The sequence below is a fragment of the Schistocerca gregaria genome, chromosome 9 (assembly GCF_023897955.1).
Source record: "Schistocerca gregaria isolate iqSchGreg1 chromosome 9, iqSchGreg1.2, whole genome shotgun sequence".
NCBI lineage: Eukaryota > Metazoa > Arthropoda > Insecta > Orthoptera > Acrididae > Schistocerca > Schistocerca gregaria.
The window spans coordinates 147975974-147995742 of record NC_064928.1 but is presented as its reverse complement, the minus strand read 5'-3'; the positions used below and the strand labels follow the sequence as shown (position 1 = coordinate 147995742).

Here is a 19769-nt window from a genome sequence, read left to right as displayed (position 1 = left end):
TCAGTATTGAATCAGTCTTGAAACTTCTGTGTAACTCCTTGTACATCCGCAGAGCGGGCTCAGTTCACATCACGGGCTATGGCAGTGCATACCGACAGGAATTGTGACCATAGTGTGACTCGCACTGAGACTGAAGTTTGTAACAGCAAGACCGATATTGTTGGCAAGACCGCTATTACTGATGATTTTGTAACATGGACTCTATTCCAGTTAAGTAAATGTTCAAGTAAATAAAGAAATATATTAATCCATGCGTGCATTTGTGCTGTAGAAAGATGATACGGGACACTCATACCAACATCCTCTCCCTCGCTTCCCTGCGGTACCAGAAACCACAGTAGGTGAAAGAAATTGCATGAAATTACTGGAAAGAATCAGTCGCGAATTCCAAAAAGCTATGAACAGTACATTTAGCACAAAGTCTGCGGGTAGGTAGTGCAGTGTATCGATCGACCAACTCATCATGCGACACATATTTCTGCAGTCATTGCAAAGTGATGCTTAGCGTGATGAGCAATGACACAGAACAGTCGATGACTGGAAGAAGTGACAAATGGTGCTGTACCCTGTGGCAATCAGACGAAAGGTTGTGGGTCTAACGAATGTGTGGAGAACATTACGTACCAGCACGTATTGCGCTAACAGTAAAACCCACAGGCCGTGGCGTAACGGTTTACGGGTGTTTTACACAGTTAGGGAGCGCTCTTCTTGCTGTGCTACATGCAGAAGGATACTATTTTACGGTACTGTGTACTGCATACAATAGAAGAACAGTTCGGAGACGATCACTGTCTGTACCTCTGTGGTATTGTCCAGAGCTCAAGGCGCCGCACTAAAGTCGTCAAAGCGAATCGATACCAAAGACATTAGTGAGGACTCGCTGCTATTCGCAACGACTTATGGTAGGCGTACCAGAAGACCACGCCTCCCTCTCAGCATAGCAGCACCGTAACACTGGGGTCAATACAGTGTGGAGACTCAGCTACAGCAGTCAACACCACAGTATAGGCACAACGAGTCGTCAGAGTTTCAGACGAATGTTAATGCTGAACATTGTACCTCAGGAGAACAGTTTGTTACTTAGTTCATGACGTGATGCTTTGCTAGTCAGTGACTGTTGTAAATTATCCAGTATCCTTGTGGCGAAGAATCGGGTCAAAGTTATAAGTCTTTTATTCATTATCGTAATAAACAGAATATTTCATGTGCTTTAGTTTGACGGGCCTTCTCCCAGAGAAATCAAAGAACCCGCACTTGTTGCCAGATGAAAGTGGTTTCGCCGGGTCACAACAGTGTCAACATGACAATGCACCAAGCTATAAAGCAGTATCTGTGGGACAGTGGTCTGTGGACAGTAACAACCCCGAAAAAGGGCTAAACTGCCCACAGTCCCGATCTGAACCTAATGGAACACTTCTGAGTTGAGTTAGACAGTCAGCTATGGTCCAGGCGGCAGCGTCCAAAGTCACTTCCTTCTCTGGTTCCGCCTATTGGGAAAAAATGGGCTGCCATTGTTTAACAGACATTCAGACTCCTCATTAAAAGTATCCCAGCATAATTTAAGCCGTCAAAGGCGAATGGTCAGAACTCGGTATTCAAAAGAGCATCTGATCTATATAAATGACCTGGGTGACAATCTGAGCAGTTATCTTAGGTTGTTCTCAGATGATGCTGTAATTTACCGTCTAGTAAGGTCATCCGAAGACCAGTATCAGTTGCAAAACGATTTAGAAAAGATTGCTGTATGGTGTGGCAATTGGCAGTTGGCGCTAAATAACGAAAAGTGTGAGGTGATCCACATGAGTTCCAAAAGAAACCCGTTGCAATTCGATTACTCGATAAATAGTACAGTTCTCAAGGCTGTCAATTCAACTAAGTACCTGGGTGTTAAAATTACGAATAACTTCACTTGGAAAGACCACATAGATAATATTGTGGGGAAGGCGAGCCAAAGGTTGTGTTTCATTGCCAGGACACTTAGAAGATGCAACAAGTCCGCTAAAGAGAGAGCTTACACTACACTCGTTCGTCCTCTGCTGCGCGGTGTGGGATTGACGGAGTATATCGAAAGGGTGCAAAAAGGACAGCTCGTTTTGTATTATCACGTAATAGGGGAGAGAGTGTGGCAGATACGATACGTGAGTTGGGATGTAAGTCATTCAAGCAAAGACGTTTTTCGTCGCGGCGACATCTATTTACGAAATTTCAGTCGCCAACTTTCTCTTCCGAATGCGAAAATATAGGTAGGAATGATCATCAAAATAAAGTAAGAGAAATCAGAGATGGAACAGAAAGATTTAAGTGTTCGTTTTTCCCGCCCGCTTTTCAGGAGTGGAATGGTAGAGAGATAGTATGATTGTGGTTCGATGAACCACCTGCCAAGCACTTAAATGTGAATTGCAGAGTAATCATGTAGATGTAGATGTAAATTTTACAGTGTCGGCGTAGCCACTGCTGATGATTGACAGCCGTATTAAATTATGAAATGCATTCGCAAATTTGCGAATTCGGTTGTACAACAGTTAAACGGTTCACTGGTAACCGTAAGGAAGTTTGTGCAAGAGCAGGACTCGAACCCGGAATTCCCACTTTACGGGAGCGTTGGCCTTAACCGCTTTTTATTTTTTTAAATTTATTTTTTTTATTTCGTGCCGTTAAGAGCAACGTGTTGACTTCCGTACTTTCAGGTTGAGTGCCTGACTGCAGCGTATATGTTACATTCAACAGCATTCAAAGAAAAATAACCAACAAATCCACAAGGTGTCGAAAGCTCGAGTGTTCACGTGCTCTTGTGCTCTTAAACGAGAGTCGCCACTGCGTAAGTCGTAAGCTGGAAGTAGGAAAATTTGCGACTGGGTCCTACTGAGGGAAGTGGTTCAGTAAGTGCTCCTCTTCGGGTTGTCTGGTTTTGGCTACACTTCCGTTACCATCCAGTTCGTAGGCCTTCGACGCGGTCCACGGGAAGTGTTCCACTGACCGGTGTGTAGGCTTCACCTGCGACGGCCACTGCCGCAGCGGGCAGAATCCGGAGACAGCTGCCCGTTTCTCCGCGCCAGGTGAAAGGAAGGGAGGAAGCCTGGCTAAATTGGCGCCCGGCCGGCGAGACTAATTGGTTGGTAGAGCCGTGGTGTGGGCGACGGGCGAGGACGCTCTAGTAAAGAGAGAAAACCCGGTGCGCTATGAATATCACGCAGGTCTCTAGCGACACAGCTACTACCAAGGTTTCACTTCCACACACGTATTTACAGCGATGGCGAACAGCGTGGAGCTGGTCGCCACCACTGTAAATACGTGTCTCATTCGTCGGTGCCAATGCTAATACCGCCTTCTGACATTCTTCGTCTGGGATTTCTTTCCTTTTAATGACTCACTTCAGAAAAGGTTGGACTTTCAACAAGGAGACAATCATGAAGCAGTTTCTCCCATACTCCTTCACGTCATAGAGGGTATTTTTTTAAAAAAAGGTAGGGTTTCTTGCTTGTTTTTGGTAGTCAAGAAAAGTCTTGTAAGCCATATTTTCTATTTATTTGGGTATATGACAGAGTTAAAAAATTCACACTTCTTTACGAATTTCAATTCAGTACCCTTACAACAGGAGCTACATGGCATGAAGGTTTTGTATGAGCATAGACTCAGAAATATCTTTGGAATCATTAAAATAATAAGCTTTTGTACTGTTCATTTGTATTATAAAATAGTCACAATTGCTCATTTTGTAATATACGAGGGTCGTTCAATAAGTAATGCACCACATTTTTATAAAAAGTATTAATATACATTGCATGTATTGTATGTTAACCAGGGACCTAGAAATGGCGCAGAGGCTCCGTCCAAGTCACAGCCGCAATGGTCCGCAAACCCGCGACGACTGTCGCAGTTCACTTCACCCCTCCGCCGACCCACGCCGAATCAGGGTTATTGCGCAATTCGGACCCCGGTGGACCCCCCAGGGAACGTCTCACACCAGACGAGTGTAACCCCCAACCCCTATGTTTGCGTGGGAGAGTAATGGTTGTGTACGCGTACGTGTAGAACTTGTTTGCGGAGCAATCGCCGGCATAGTGTAAGTGACGCGGCAGGCAGATAGAAAACCGCCTGAAAACCATTCACAGACTGGCCGGTTCACCGGACCTCGATACAAATACTCCCGGCGGATTCGTGCCGGGGACCAGGCGCTCCTTCCCTCCCGGAAAGCCGTGCGTTAGACCGCACGGCCAACCGGGCGGACTATTCATATACATAGACAAACGTCCTTGCTGGTGCTTAACATTTGATCTTAGTTCTGTGCGCCGGTGATGTTTCGAAAAGTTCTCGCAAATGGCAGAGCAGTAGTACAGCGTCAAAATGGCGTCTACGTACGACACACGTTGCAAGCACTGACGTGTTATTGAATTCTTGTGTGCAGAAACAGAAACCTTGATGAACATCCACAAACGTTTGTATGCAGTGAATGACTATGCTGCAGTTGATAAGAGGATAGTTGGGCTATGCGAAAAGAAAGTTACAACCTCAGGAAATGCAGAAACAGAGCTCCATGGTCAGCCGCGCTCGGGACGTCCTGCTCCAACTGAATCGTGCGGATTCCATAACTCGTGCAGACCGGCGCATCACAAATCGAATATTTGCTCTGCAGCTGTCAGTCAGTATTGGAAGTGCGTCTGCAATGATCGAGACTCTCGGATATTCAAAGAGGTGCTAACGATGGGTTCCACGAATGCTTGCAGCGGACCACAAGATTCAAAGAAAGGCCATTTCTTCTAACTGTTGGAGCTTAAAGATTCTCTACGTGGAACACACTTCGAAGATGACGAGGGTGTCAGTCATGCTGTGAAAATATGACTACGGCTACAGGACAAGAGCTGTTATCAGCAGGGAATACATGGCCTTCCACAACGTTGGCGCACGGCCATGGAATGTGATGGAGACTACGTGGAAAAATAGGACATGGACAACAGTCATTGGATCGCGACCAAGGCGAGCAGCAATGTTGTGATACGATAAACCGCAATCGCGATAGGCTACAATTCGGCCTTTATCAAAGTCGGAAACGTGATGGTACGCATTTCATCTCCTTACATGAGGCATCACAACAACGTTTCATCAGGCAACTGCAGTTTGTGTATGAGAAATCGTTTGGAAACTTTCCTCATATCAGCGCGTTGTAGGTGTGGCCACCGGGGCGAACTTTGTTTGAATGCTCTGAAAAGCTAATCATTTGCACATCACAGCATCTTTTTCCTGTCGTTTAAATTTCGCGTCTGTAGCACGTCATCTTCGTGGTGTAGCAGTTTTAATGGCCAGTAGTGCAAGTCTAAGTCTAGGGGACTGATTACCTCAGATATTAAGTCCCATAGTGCTTCGAGCTGTTTATAAACGAGTGCGCATAGCTCTGAGAGCCCATGTTTACTGGAATTTTTTGTTTCGATCCTTTCCACTTCCTGTCAAAATATTAAAAACAAAGCGCTTCCAGTAGAAGAAATTTGTTTCACAATGTCACAGGCGATGAAGTGCTAATAGCTCCAAGTTATACATTTCAGAGCCCATCTTTAGAGGACTTTTTGCTTCGATTGATCCTTCCTACCACATCCCTGAATATTGAGCATTCCTCCTGGTTCACCCTGTATATCTGATCATTTTGCTAAGTTAAATGCCTTGCAAGATGTATGGTGAACGGCTTTTTGCAATGTTAATATATACTAATCAGCCAGAACATTATGTGCATCTAGCTAGTAACCAGTATTTCCACCTTTGGCACGGATAACAGCACGTCGTAGCATTAAAGCAATGAGGCCTTGGTAGATCGCTGGAGGGAGAGGGAGTCGGCATCACATCTGCTCACACAAGTCACCTGATTCCCGTGTTCCGAGGAGGGGGCCGATGAGCTCTGACGACCCATTCAATCACATTGCAGATTTGTGCGAACTAGGGTTCCAGTATATCAATTGCAATTTGCCACTGTGTTCCTCGAGCCACTCCATCAAATCCCCGGCCTTGTGACATGGTGCATTATCTTGTTGAAAAACGACACTACTGTCAGGAAACATGATCGTCAAGAAGGGGTGTACGTGATCTGCAATCAGCGTACGATACTCCGTCATGGTGCCTTGGATGATCTTCACTCGATTCATGGACGCCCACGTTAATGTTCCCCAGAGCATAATCGAGTTCCCGCCAACTTGCTTTCGTTCGGCAGTATAGGTGTCAAGGAGCTGTTGACCTGGAAGGCGACGGATTCGCGCCCTCCCTTCGGCATGATGAAGAAGATATCGCGATTCGTCAGGCCATATAACGCTCTCTCACTGCACCAACATCCAGCGCCGTTGGTCACGTGCCCACTTTAGTCGCGTTGTCGATGTCATGGCGTTAAAATTGGCAAATGCATGGCCGCGGAGGCTTATCATTAGGAGTGTGTGTGCAGAGACACTTGTAGTCGCCCAGCATTAAAGTCTGACGTTAGGTCCGCCATAGTTTGCGGGCTGTCCTACTTTGCCAGTCTATCAAACCTACGATTTCGGACATCCGTAATGAGGCAGTGCGGTTCTGGCGCTGCAGTCCGGAACCGCGGGACTGCTACGGTCGCTGGTTCGAATCCTGCCTCGGGCATGGATGTGCGTGATGTCCTTAGGTTAGTTAGGTTTCAGTAGTTCTAAGTTCTAGGGGACTGATGATCTAAGATGTTAAGTCCCATAGTGCTCAGAGCCACATCTGTAATGAGGGGTGGCTGCCCAACCACGTGGCTGGACGAGGTTTCATCTTGATTTCGACACGTGTTGGAGGCGGTCACCACAGCATCCTGGAACACCCGTCACATTGTGCAGTTTCCGATAGACTCGTGTCGAGCCACTGGGCCATCACAATCCCCCCTCGATCAGATCGTGTGTCTTGCCCAGTCTACACTCACTTTTACTGAAAATGGTTCAAATGGCTCTAAGAACTATGGGGCTTAACATCTGAGGTCATCAGTCCCCTAGAACTTATAACTACTTAAACCTAACTAACCATGGACGTCACACACATCCATGCCCGAGGCAAGATTCGAACCTGCGACCGTAGCAGCCGCGCGGTTCCGCAATGAAGCGCCTAGAATCGCTCGACCGCTACTGCCGGCACTGATACTACATTCACCGTGTGTGTGTCTGACTACCAGTCATTCTCGCCCGGTAACGCTGCTATCCTCTGGAGGGATATACAATGATAGTAGGCCGGTTGTCATAATGTTCTAGCTGATCAATGTATTACAAATGGAACAGCGGAAAAACAGAAGTTAGTATGGCAACGTACGTAGAGGAGAGGAAGCACATGACAATAGACATCAAAAAAAGGAAAAAGACATACTTATATGGATATGGTGTCCATTGATGGCCTGCAGCCGTCTAGAACGAAATTAGAATTGTATATTAATACGTTCAGCTGCTGACAAGCGTTGATATATATCAACAGGGACAGGTGAAAATGTATGCCCCGACCGGCACGCGAATCCGGGATCTCCTGCTTACATGGCAAATATCTACATCTACATCTACATCCATACCCCGCAAGCCACCTGACGGTGTGTGGCGGAGGGTACCCTGAGTACCTCTATCGGTTCTCCCTTCTACTCCAGTCTCTTATTGTTCGTGGAAAGAAGGATTGTCGGTATGCTTCTGTGTGGGCTTTAATCTCTCTGATTTTATCCTCACGGTCTCTTCGCGAGATATACGTAGGAGGAAGCAATGTACTGCTTGACTATTCGGTGAAGGTATGCTCTCGAAACTTTAACAAAAGCCCGTACCGAGCTACTGAGCGTCTCTCCTGCAGAGTCTTCCACTGGAGTTTATCTATCACCTCCGTAACGCTTTCGCGATTACTAAATGATCCAGTAACGAAGCGCGCTGCTGTTCGTTGGATCTTCTGTATCTCTTCTATCAACCCTATCTGGTACGGATCCCACACTGCTGAGCAGTATTCAAGCAGTGGGCGAACAAGCGTACTGTAACCTACTTCCTTTGTTTTCGGATTGCATTTCCTTAGGATTCTTCCAATGAATCTCAGTCTGGCATCTGCTTTACCGACAATCAACTTTATATGACCATTCCATTTTAAATCACTCCTAATGCCTACTCCCAAATAATTTATGGAATTAACTGCTTCCAGTTGCTGACCTGATATTTTGTACCTAAATGATAAGGGATCTATGTTTCTATGTATTCGCAGCACATTACACTTGTCTACACTGAGATTCAATTGCCATTCCCTGCACCATCCGTCAATTCGCTGCAAATCCTCCTGCATTTCAGTACAATTTTCCATTGTTACAACCTCTCGATACACCACAGCATCATCTGCAAAAAGCCTCAGTGAACTTCCGATGTCATCCACAAGCTCATTTATGTATATTGTCAATAGCGACGGTCCTATGACACTCCCCTGCGGCACACCTGAAATCACTCTTACTTCGGAATTCTCTCCATTGAGAATGACATGCTGCGTTCTGTTATCTAGGAACTCTTCAATCCAAATACACAATTGATCTAATAGTCCATATGCTCTTACTTTGTTCAGTAGACTACTGTGGGGAACTGTATCGAACGCCTTGCGGAAGTCAAGAAACACGGTGTCTACCTGTGAACCCGTGTCTATAGCTCTCTGAGTCTCGTGGACGAATAGCGTGAGCTGGGTTTCACACGACCGTCTTTTTCGAAACCCATGCTGATTCCTACAGAGTAGATTTCTAGTCTCCAGAAAAGTCATTATACTATAACATAAAACGTGTTCCAAAATTCTACGGCGTTAGAGATATAGGTCTATAGTCGAGATATAGGTCTATAGTTCTACACATCTGTTCGACGTCCCTTCTTGAAAACGGGGATGACCTGTGCCCTTTTCCAATCCTTTGGAACGCTACGCTCTTCGAGAGACCTACGGTACACCGCTGCAAGAAGAGGGGCAAGTTCCTTCGCGTACTCTGTGTAAAATCGAACTGGTATCCCATCAGGTCCAGCGGCCTTCCCTCTTTCGAGCGATTTTAATTTTTTTCTCTATCCCTCTGTCGTCTATTTCAATATCTACGATTTTGTCATCTGTGCGACAATTATGAGAAGGAACTACAGTGCAGTATTCCTCTGTGAAACAGCTTTGGAAAAAGACATTTAGTATTTCGGCCTTTAGTCTGTCATCCTCTGTTTCAGTACCATTTTGGTCACAGAGTGTCTGGACATTTTGTTTTGAGCCACCTACCGCTTTGACCAAAATTTCTTAGGATTTTCTGCCAATTCAGTACAAACGCTCTATCTTAGATGTGCCGGCTTGTAACGATTGATCGATCGTGTCGACCCGGTGTGATCTTTGGGCTTGGCCGTTTGACATGGCTTTTGGCCGCGACGGGCGTGGGGGCTAGAGAGGGGACAGCCGGAGAGCCGCGGGGCGCGGGAGAATCGGAGGCGAGCGTGGTTGAGCAGGCCGGGGCACGATGCAGAGGTTGTGGTGTGTTTGACACGTTTGCATGACCGAACCTGGCTTGTAGTGTGGGAACTGGACTCGGCCGCATTACTCGAATCGAGTCTTCCGGCCCTGATTCGGATCTGCAGAGGATTTCATAAAAGAGTGTCATTAGGGTGGATTAACCTTCACAAATTGGTAGCAGAGCATTGTTCTGTTTCAAGCGGTGGCCAATTATGTAGAACCATTATTTTAGGTTTTATTTGATTTCTTTTATGTGTATTTCTAGATCTGAAGTTGATACTACACTCCTGGAAATGGAAAAAAGAACACATTGACACCTGTGTGTCAGACCCACCATACTTGCTCCGGACACTGCGAGAGGGCTGTACAAGCAATGATCACACGCACGGCACAGCGGACACACCAGGAACCGCGGTGTTGGCCGTCGAATGGCGCTAGCTGCGCAGCATTTGTGCACCGCCGCCGTCAGTGTCAGCCACTTTGCCGTGGCATACGGAGCTCCATCGCAGTCTTTAACACTGGTAGCATGCCGCGACAGCGTGGACGTGAACCGTATGTGCAGTTGACGGACTTTGAGCGAGGCCGTATAGTGGGCATGCGGGAGGCCGGGTGGACGTACCGCCGAATTGCTCAACACGTGGGGCGTGAGGTCTCCACAGTACATCGATGTTGTCGCCAGTGGTCGGCGGAAGGTGCACGTGCCCGTCGACCTGGGACCGGACCGCAGCGACGCACGGATGCACGCCAAGTCCGTAGGATCCTACGCAGTGCCGTAGGGGACCGCAGCGCCACTTCCCAGCAAATTAGGGACACTGTTGCTCCTGGGGTATCGGCGAGGACCGTTCGCAACCGTCTCCATGAAGCTGGGCTACGGTCCCGCACACCGTTAGGCCGTCTTCCGCTCACGCCCCAACATCGTGCAGCCCGCCTCCAGTGGTGTCGCGACAGGCGTGAATGGAGGGACGAATGGAGACGTGTCGTCTTCAGCGATGAGAGTCGCTTCTGCCTTGGTGCCAATGATGGTCGTATGCGTGTTTGGCGCCGTGCAGGTGAGCGCCACACTCAGGACTGCATACGACCGAGGCACACAGGGCCAACACCCGGCATCATTGTGTGGGGAGCGATCTCCTACACTGTCCGTACACCTCTGGTGATCGTCGAGGGGACACTGAATAGTGCACGGTACATCCAAACCGTCATCCAACCCATCGTTCTACCATTCCTAGACCGGCAAGGGAACTTGCTGTTCCAACAGGACAATGCACGTCCGCATGTATCCCGTGCCACCCAACGTGCTCTAGAAGGTGTAAGTCAACTACCCTGGCCAGCAAGATCTCCGGATCTGTCCCCCATTGAGCATGTTTGGGACTGGATGAAGCGTCGTCTCACGAGGACTGCATGTCCAGCACGAACGCTGGTCCAACTGAGGCGCCAGGTGGAAATGGCATGGCAAGCCGTTCCACAGGACTACATCCAGCATCTCTACGATCGTCTCCATGGGAGAATAGCAGCCTGCATTGCTGCGAAAGGTGGATATACACTGTACTAGTGCCGACACTGTGCATGCTCTGTTGCCTGTGTCTATGTGCCTGTGGTTCTGTCAGTGTGATCATGTGATGTATCTGACCCCAGGAATGTGTCAATAAAGTTTCCCCTTCCTGGGACAATGAATTCACGGTGTTCTTATTTCAATTTCCAGGAGTGTAGCTTGATGGTTCAGGGTAATAACACTGATGATATGGAGGCAAGAGGGTGCCTGGGTTTGAATTGCTTAAGGAAGGAAAATCTTATTACTAGCTCCGAATTCGTTGATAGTCCGGAGACGGAAGCGTTGCCGACCTGGCCGCGCGCCTTCGCGCTGTGTTACATTGCCCATTGTGCCTCACCGCGGAAACCATCGGCGAGGTAGATTTAAGCTTATCTAATTGCACACTGGCCCTCTCCGGTGTGTGTGAGAATATCGAATTATTGGAAAACAGTGATCCCTCCCGAGCCCAGGTTTTCCGTGTGCAGGCACAAATTAACCATTGGGCGAATAGGTTAGGTGATTTACGTCGGCTCGGGGCTCCTCCTGAACAAGTACTCCATAGAGATCAATTGATTACTCAAGCTATGCAGTTACAGACTAGGCTGAGTAGGTTGGGGTGGAATGAAGTGGAGGCAATGGCCGAACAAGGTAGTCAGGTGTTGAATAATCCCGATGAATTGGGGTGTTCTAGGACGAGTGTAGCACACTCTCAAGGTATGTCTGGAGCCTTTGCAAGGTTACCAAACCCGATTTCTTACTTGTTTCATAGTATTTCAGTATTGTCTATTAATGAATTAGAATAGGTCGCAGAAGTTTTAAGGCTGTTGGTAAATTTTGAAGAACATGCGGACACGTTGGGCGTCTCGCATCAGGTGATTCTTCAGTTAATGTATCCTCTTACCAGAGGTTGGCTGAGCCTCCGAGTGAGAGAGGTGCTGGCAGACGAAGGAGTGTTACGTGATTTAAGGGACAAAAATGTAAGGACAAGATAACAAAGCGAGTTAAAGGCAATCTAATGAATAAATATTTTTTTTTCGCCTTCAGGCCCAAGGTGAGTCTCTCCAGAGGTATATTGAGGAGATCCGCATGGCCGTTGCTGCCCTGGGATTATCGGTAACTGAAGGCGAAGTTATTAACAATATTTTAGAAGGCGTTAAACCTGAGGATAGGTCAAGATTGATGTTTGCGCGGAGACCCACTACCTTTTCCGAATTGGATGAGCTTGTGTTTTCTATCGAGAGGGTACGGTTTGCTCATGAGGCGCGGGATTGTAAAGAAGGTGCCATGCGGGAGCATACTGAGAGAACTCTTCCAGAGGAGGGTAAGCAACTGGTTCGCCCTAATGGAAGGGGTTGTTTTCATTGTGTTAACGTTAACCACTTTGTGCGCCAGTGTCCTCTGCAACGCAGGGAGCGTCCGAATATCTGATGCCAGAAGCGTGGGCGCCTTACGGCCTCCTCTCGTTTCAAGCAGTGTAATCGTATTTAGGGCGATGACTAACCCCTTTTTACCATTCGTTTGCGCCTGTGTCAATCATGAACCTGTTTGTGCCTTGATAGATTCGGGGAGCAGAGTGTGTCTCATGGATTGCGACTGGTATGTCAATAGGCAAGCTGTTTGTAAATTCGCCCCCTTGCAAGAGGCCGGGGAGAGATGTAGTACTGCGAATGGTTCCTTGCGGGGAAGTGTGGCGATCCAGGGATTTTCATGGCCAGTAAAATTTTTAGTAGTGAAAGGCTTGTCTGTTAACATCCTCCTGGGCTGCAATTTTGTGCACCGAACCAGTTTGCTTCTCAATTTTGTCGATAGCAGTTTATCTTTTTAATTTTGTCCCGGTAAAGACATCAGATTGTGCACTTGCCGGATCCTTCTGGGCGTTAATAGTGTTGTGGAGCATAGTTCTCAGTTTCAGCTTGAGGGAGGACGAAGCTAAAGCATTGGCAGAAGTATTAGGGCGTTACCCTGACGTTTTGACAAACAGACTCGAGGTGAAGAGAACAATCCAATATAAAATACGATTGACGGATGACATCCCGGTGCTCCAGCCTGTCGCTTGTCACCTCCCAAAATGAAAATTTAGCGGGAACTAAGTGACGGTATGCTTCAGGATGGTGTTATTCAACCTTCTACCTCAGCGTATGCCTCTCCAATGTTCCTACTACCGAAGGCTCAGACAGGCAGTTATCGTCCTCTGGGTGATTACAGAATGCTCAATCAGAAGGTCATCTTAGAATCTGTACCACGCCCCGACTTGCAAAGCTGTTTCACCTGGTTTGCTAATGCGCGCTATTTCACCGTGTTGGACTCCAATCAGGCCTACCATCAGATACCCATTGCCGTGGTCTCTAGGCCCGTTAGTGCATATGTACTGATTGGAATTTATATGAATTTAAACTTGTTGCTTTCGGCTTATACACCGGCGCCGCTGTGTTATCACGTCTTTTAGATTCTGTTCTAGGGGATCTTAAGTTTGATTTATAAATACTTAGACAATGTGGTTGTCTATAGTGCTACATTTTCCGAAGATCTTAGACACATCGAGGAGGTCCTCGTTCGTTTTCACGAGGCCGGTTTGACGGTGAAGCCGTCAAAGATAATCTTGGCCCAGAGTGAAATCTCATTTTTGGGACATTTAGTTTCCAAAAACGAGATTAAGATTGATCAGGAGAGGACCTGTGATCTCTAAAAATTTCCTCCTCCGAAGAATGTCGGATTTAACGTCGAAACTGTTTTCGCCAACATTAAGGATAGATTGAAATTTTACAAAGTAGACAACTAGTATGTGCTGAGCCATACGCAGTTAGTGTTTATCCTGTTTATTGTTTGTCATCTTCTCTTACGGTACTGCCGCCTCGTTTCCTTATTCCATTTACTGCCTTGATTGCCCGTGAGTGGCAGCAGCAGCGCTTATCGATAAGTGCACTGTGGTACCATCTCTGGAGTGACCGATAGTATTTCCGGGTCGTCGTGTGTCGAGTTGAGTGGGGAGCTCAGTCGGGGTGCAGCAACAGTGAAGTCCGGACGCAGCAGCAGTGAGTCGGCGACGGAGCGCCAGTGAGGTGTGGACAGCCAGTGCTCGCCGACCGCTGGCGACACACATGAACTGCCCGACGGAAGGACACTGGAGCGGGACGACCGTTGGTTGGTCGTTGGGTCGGTCGCCTCATTGGGCGACGTGTATTGGGTCTTTTGACCGTTTCTGTGCCTCGTTACTTGATCATCATTCCGGGCGTGGGTCGGTTCCTTCCTTGCACAGAGATGCAGTGGCCAATGGGCAAGAGTTACCTCTGCATGGATGGGTCCGAGCCAGTGTGCCCGGGTCGCCATGTCTCCGAGTTCTGAACGGACATGGAGTTAAGTCGGGATGGAGCTGCAGTCAGCTTCGGACAGCCAAGACTCGCTCAATCGTTGCCGACACATGCAACTTGAGTGGGAACGACATGTATTTGGTCGCCGACCGCTTGCGGAAACCTCTGTGTGTCGAATTGATTCGTCCTTGTTGTTCCACAGTGATTGCTTTTACGATTGTTCGGGTTCTTGTGCAAGTGTGTTTGCGTGGAACCGTGTGTAGTTTCTGTGATTTCCACTGAGAAGACGAATGCTGTCTGTGTACTGGAATAGTCAGTCGGTCGGTTGAAATAGAGCAGCGAGTGTGTTCGGGTGGATGGGGACTGGATGTTGGTTGGTTCGTCAGCTGTCCCTAGGTCGTGTTGTCACCTGATTATTCAGTGTTACGCATCACTGCCTCCTCACTTGTGTGGTTAGAGGCTACTCACCAGGCCGACCCTCTGAACACTTCTGAGCCCTGCAGAAATATTGAGCCATGCTCTCTCCATAGCCGTCCATAAATGAGGAATTTTGTGCACGCACCGACCTTCTGATTATGTCCAATAAACGCTCGATGCGATTCATGTCGGTTGACATCGTTCGCCAACTCATTTGCTCAAATGCTCCAGAATGTTCTTCAGACCAGTTGTGAGCAAATGTGGTTTTGTGAGACGGCCATTGTCATCCATAAGAATTCCATTGTTGTTTGGGAACATGAAGTCCACGACTGGCTGCAAATGTTCTGCACGTAGCTGAAGATAACCATTTCCAGTCAATGATCGGTTTAGCTGGATCAGAAGACCCAATCCATTCAACGTAAACACAACCCACGCCTTCGTGGAGGCGTCACCAGCTTGCACAATGCCTTGTTGACAAGTTGGGTCCATGGCTTTGTGGTATCTGCGCCACATTCGAACCCTACCATCAGTTCTTACCAGCTGAAATCGGGACTCATTCGATCAGGCCAGGGTTTTCCAGACATCTAGAGTTCAACCGATATGGTCATGCGCCGAGCAGAGGCGGTACATGCGATGTGCTGTTAGCAAAGGCACTCGTGTGTCATCTATTGCCATATCCCATTAACGCCAAATTTCGCAGCACTCTCCTAACGGGTGCATTCATTGTACGTCCCACATTGATTTCTATTTTTATTTCACATAGTACTGCTTGTGTGCTACCATTGACAGCTCTATGCAAACGTCGCTGCTCTTGGTCGTTGAATGGGTTCGTCTGTGGTGAGAGGTGATGCCTGAAATGTGGTATTCTCGGTACATTGTTGGCACTCTGGATGTCAGAGTATTTAATTCCCTAACCATTTCCGAAACAGAATGTCCCATGCGTCTGTCTCCAACTACTATTCATCGTTCAGAATCTATTACTTCCCATTCTGCGGCCGTAATTACGTCGGGAACTTCATATGAACCACCTGAGAGCAAATACGGCTCTGCCAATGCGCTGCCGTTTGATATATCGCGTGATAGTTTGCAAAATTCGCGGAATCACCGCCAGATGTCAGCGACAGCGCAACGAGGTTCCCGCGTAGTAACAGGTCATATTGTGGTTAAACATGTGAAGCATCGGTGCTCTACGCAAAGATCTGTAGCGCAGACGTCTCTCTGTTGTCCCAGTGTAGTGATTTGTAATGATGCAAAAAAATCGAGATTCGAGCAGTGACTACCTACTTCGTAAAGAAAAGTGTCTAAGCAAAGCAAATACGGGTCAGTCTTCAGAAAACGATGGGGGACTCTGCTCCTTCATATTTAACTATTGTAAAGTGGACAAACGAGTTTAAATTTTGTAGCTACAGCTTAGATGATAATCCGCGTAGTGCTCAGCCAAGATGTAGCACTATCCCACAAATTACTGCAAATGTTCATAGAATTGTCGTGGAGGATAGCGGACTAGAAGAGCGAGAAATTTCTGAAACTGCAGGGATGCCATCTGCAGGGTCATATTACATTTTAACATTGGAATTGTGTATCACAAAATTATCTGCTGCATGGGTGCTGTAACTCTTAATCTAAAAGTAGTTCTCAGAACCCTCCTAAATTGCGGAGCAGTCTTACGGACAGAGATATAGAACACCATTAACTAGTGCTACCAAACGGATGCTACAATATTTCTAATACATGGATATGGAGACTGAAATTTCGTCCTTACGGATAGAATTCATAAATAAAATTCCGATTCAGGAATATTCGTTGCCGTCTTTGACAATCAAGGACTGACAATTGTTTCATAAACTACTTCCTAAAACGTGATGGAACATCGCTAGTTTGAGAAGAAATGAGTAGAGGAATCAGACAGTCCTAGGGTCAAAGTAGATAAAATATAATTCCCCAGAAGTCAAGATTCACAGAGGTAAAAATTAATTCGTGTTCAAATAATCGTTTTGAAATAAAGAACTGAATTTACGTATTATTTATTTGTAAATATTGTAATGGCTTCTAAACATATTTATTCATTTTTTATTTACTTATCTACTTGTTTATTTATCCCTCATATCAAAACCGTTGTTGCTGCTTGCATTTTGCAACGATATTTATAAATGATTACAGGTAACTTACATTATTTCGAGGTATGCACGTATAAATAACACGTAAACAGAGATGTAGGTATTGTTGTTCGTCATTTTGATGAATACATGCAGCCGATTTATGATCAGGTGGCATTGCATTTTAACAAAGCATCATAATGCAGGGATAAGTGATGCATATCAAATGCTGTAAATTTCCGGTCTTATTATTAATATTTAGTATCTAGAACTTCTGCATGTCACTGAGCACTGGAAAATATTGTTTGTAAAGTGTAACATAAACCAAACTTATGAAAAAAGTAGCTAAAAGCCGGACTGTTGAGCCAAACGTTTCTGGGTCGATCCCTCGTCAGACTTAAAATTTTATTCATTGTTGTTTTTTTTTACTTTTTTCACTGCTGACAACATGCAAAATAGCATATAGCACATCTTTACGTCAATGGCTACAATAATACACAAATACAAAAATTTTCAGTTTTGGCCAAAATTTATTATTTCTAATTTTGATCATTCATATCGGCTAACTATCGTAATCGGATAAAATACTTTAAATCATCAATACAATTTATCTCGTCAAATGATACACCCTCACATTAACTGTAGTATGCAGCTACATTTTCTATGAGTGTGTAGGATTTGATGACATACATTGTATCGATGTGTTAAAGTATTTGAACCGATGATGACACTTAACCGAAACACGTTATCAAAATTAGAGATAATGAAGTATGATCAAGACTCAAAAATTTTCTGTGTTGACAACATTTTTTCATGTAAAAAATGCTGCGTAGCTGCATGGTTTGGAGTCCGTATTTAACTGTACATGGCCCAACTGGTGGCCAGATAACTCAATTCAAAGCTATGAGGAACTAGGTATGGGAAATACCGACTGGTTAAAACAGAATGAGTGATATTTTTCGTTATTTGTTTGGTCATGGTTATAATGAGCGCTTTTGTTTTTTTACTAACAACCGAGTAGAACACCGAAATACCAGGCATAGCTGGAAATGCTGAAATTTTTTGTTTCAAGTTACCCTCTTTAAAAAAAGGAGTAATTTTTATTCATAAAATTTATATTGGTTTAAAAGATTGCGTTACTATAGAAAATGGGAAAGGTGATCAGTGTTATTTTAACAACAACGCCGACAGAAACGAGCAACCAACACATGGTGCAAGAATTGCAACAGCATTGCTTAGACAGTAACGTTCCTCTTGCCCTGTGTGGTGACTTACTGTGCAAGACTTGTCCCCGCCTGATCTGTAGGGTAATTTGGCTTTGTCATCGGCGGACATCCTTTGTATTGCACAATGGCACCAAACCTAGTCTGGACAAATTTTTCGAAGTGACATAGCAATGAAGTACAACGCTTCATTTGCTTTAAAAGATTAAAGATTTGTCTGCTATTTCTGTGAAACAATAAAAGAGGAAAGAAAATATGAGAAGAGTAATAAAATAAACACACAACAACAATTCTTTCGTAGTATACAATAAAAATAGAAAGTATCTGAAATGCTACCTGGATCTACATAATATATACTTTTATGTTCTTTTAGCCCCCAGAAAGGGACAAATTAGCACGAAAAACGAGTTCTTCAACCTCAGTTGTCAGCTGCTAGACCTGAAGATTCATAATGCCCAAGTTCGGTGTGATCCCCGATTACAACATGACTTTTGAGCAGAGTTTCAAAGAAACTGGAACCATTAGGAGAATAATGATGATATTTTGGAACTACTCTCCCAGTTACCGCTTTTCGACTAAAGGAATTAACTATGCACGGATGAAGTTTCCTTTTATTCGCCTATTTAATTTAATATTTTGATTGTGTGTATCTTGAAGATGAGAGAATCAAAATTCTTCAATCTTTGTTCGATTTCTACCTTTATTACAGGGAATAACTGGAATAAGAAAAGAGAAAGTCGGTTGTTTAAGAAACCTGTTATTTTGAGGGGTTTTAACAGTCAGGTTAAATTGATGTGGAATGAAAACGATATAACTTAAAACCAGTTGTTTAAGCGACAACCACCGTCCCTAGGAGGAAGACTATAGTAGACCATCTACAGTAGACCTCTGTATGATGGAGCACTGTGGTGTTCGAACCAACCTGCAAGCTGATGACAAATTCACTCTAGATAAGAAATAGCAATGGTCCCAAAACTGAACCCTGTGGGACACCCTCATTATTTTTCCACGGGCATAGAAACTTTTTCCCCTTCCGACGACATCAGCACGGCAGAACAGAACCGAGTTGTGTGTGCCTACAACGAACAATCTGGACGTGTGTCGGCGACGTGCAGCTGGGTACTCACTGTTGAGACGGCACGGTCGCTCACCTTGGTGTCGGCCATGTCTGCAGCCGCGGCTGGTGCTGGGTTCCGTGGCGCCAGTACACTCGCTGCGGCCGCGCCGCCGGCACCCCGCTATATAGGCGGCCACAGCTTTTCCCAGCCGCGCCGCACGCTCTACAAAGCACACCGCCTCGACCGCGTGTGGAGCCAATTACACGCTGGGCGAGGCGTCCGGGCGCACCGCACGCTCCTCACCTAGGCAGCATCTCCTTGCCTGGAGCTCCGTTGGTATACTCAGTCTGAAACGCCCCAAGCTCTGCCAAGTTCCAGTGGTCTCCAGTGCCGAAAACAGTCGATTTTCCTGCACCACCCAAAAGGGAGGAGCGTCCCGTTGATGACAAGGCCTCTAGAGCAGAAGCTCCCTTTAGAGAAGAATAGCGAAAGAAATCGTTCCGTAGCATTTATCTTCCTTGTACGAGGTTCGCTTTTTCAGTATATGGCAAATTTCATTTAAGTTTATTATTTGAATTTGTGACAGGGTAGCCTAAGGGAGTGAAATCATGTGCGGTCTGTCTGTCAATCGTGTAAACTTGATTCTTTGTGCAGCGATTTTGTAGTCAAGGCAGCCACAGCCTCGATATATCATTTTG

At 46.0% G+C, this 19769-nt stretch overlaps 1 protein-coding gene across 2 annotated transcripts in view; it reads right to left on the bottom strand.

Annotated features, from left to right (window-relative positions):
* Positions 1-19220, bottom strand: part of LOC126292109 (uncharacterized) — a 106629-nt gene extending 87409 nt beyond the window's left edge. Inside the window, exon 1 of one of the 2 annotated variants that reach the window (XM_049985936.1) lies at positions 19165-19220. In XM_049985936.1, coding sequence (XP_049841893.1) covers positions 19165-19179 — 15 coding nt within the window. In that variant the 5' untranslated portion in view covers positions 19180-19220. The remainder of the gene's footprint in view (positions 1-19164) is intronic. The other variant, XM_049985937.1, reaches the window with a different exon arrangement.
* Positions 19221-19769: the final 549 nt, after the last annotated feature.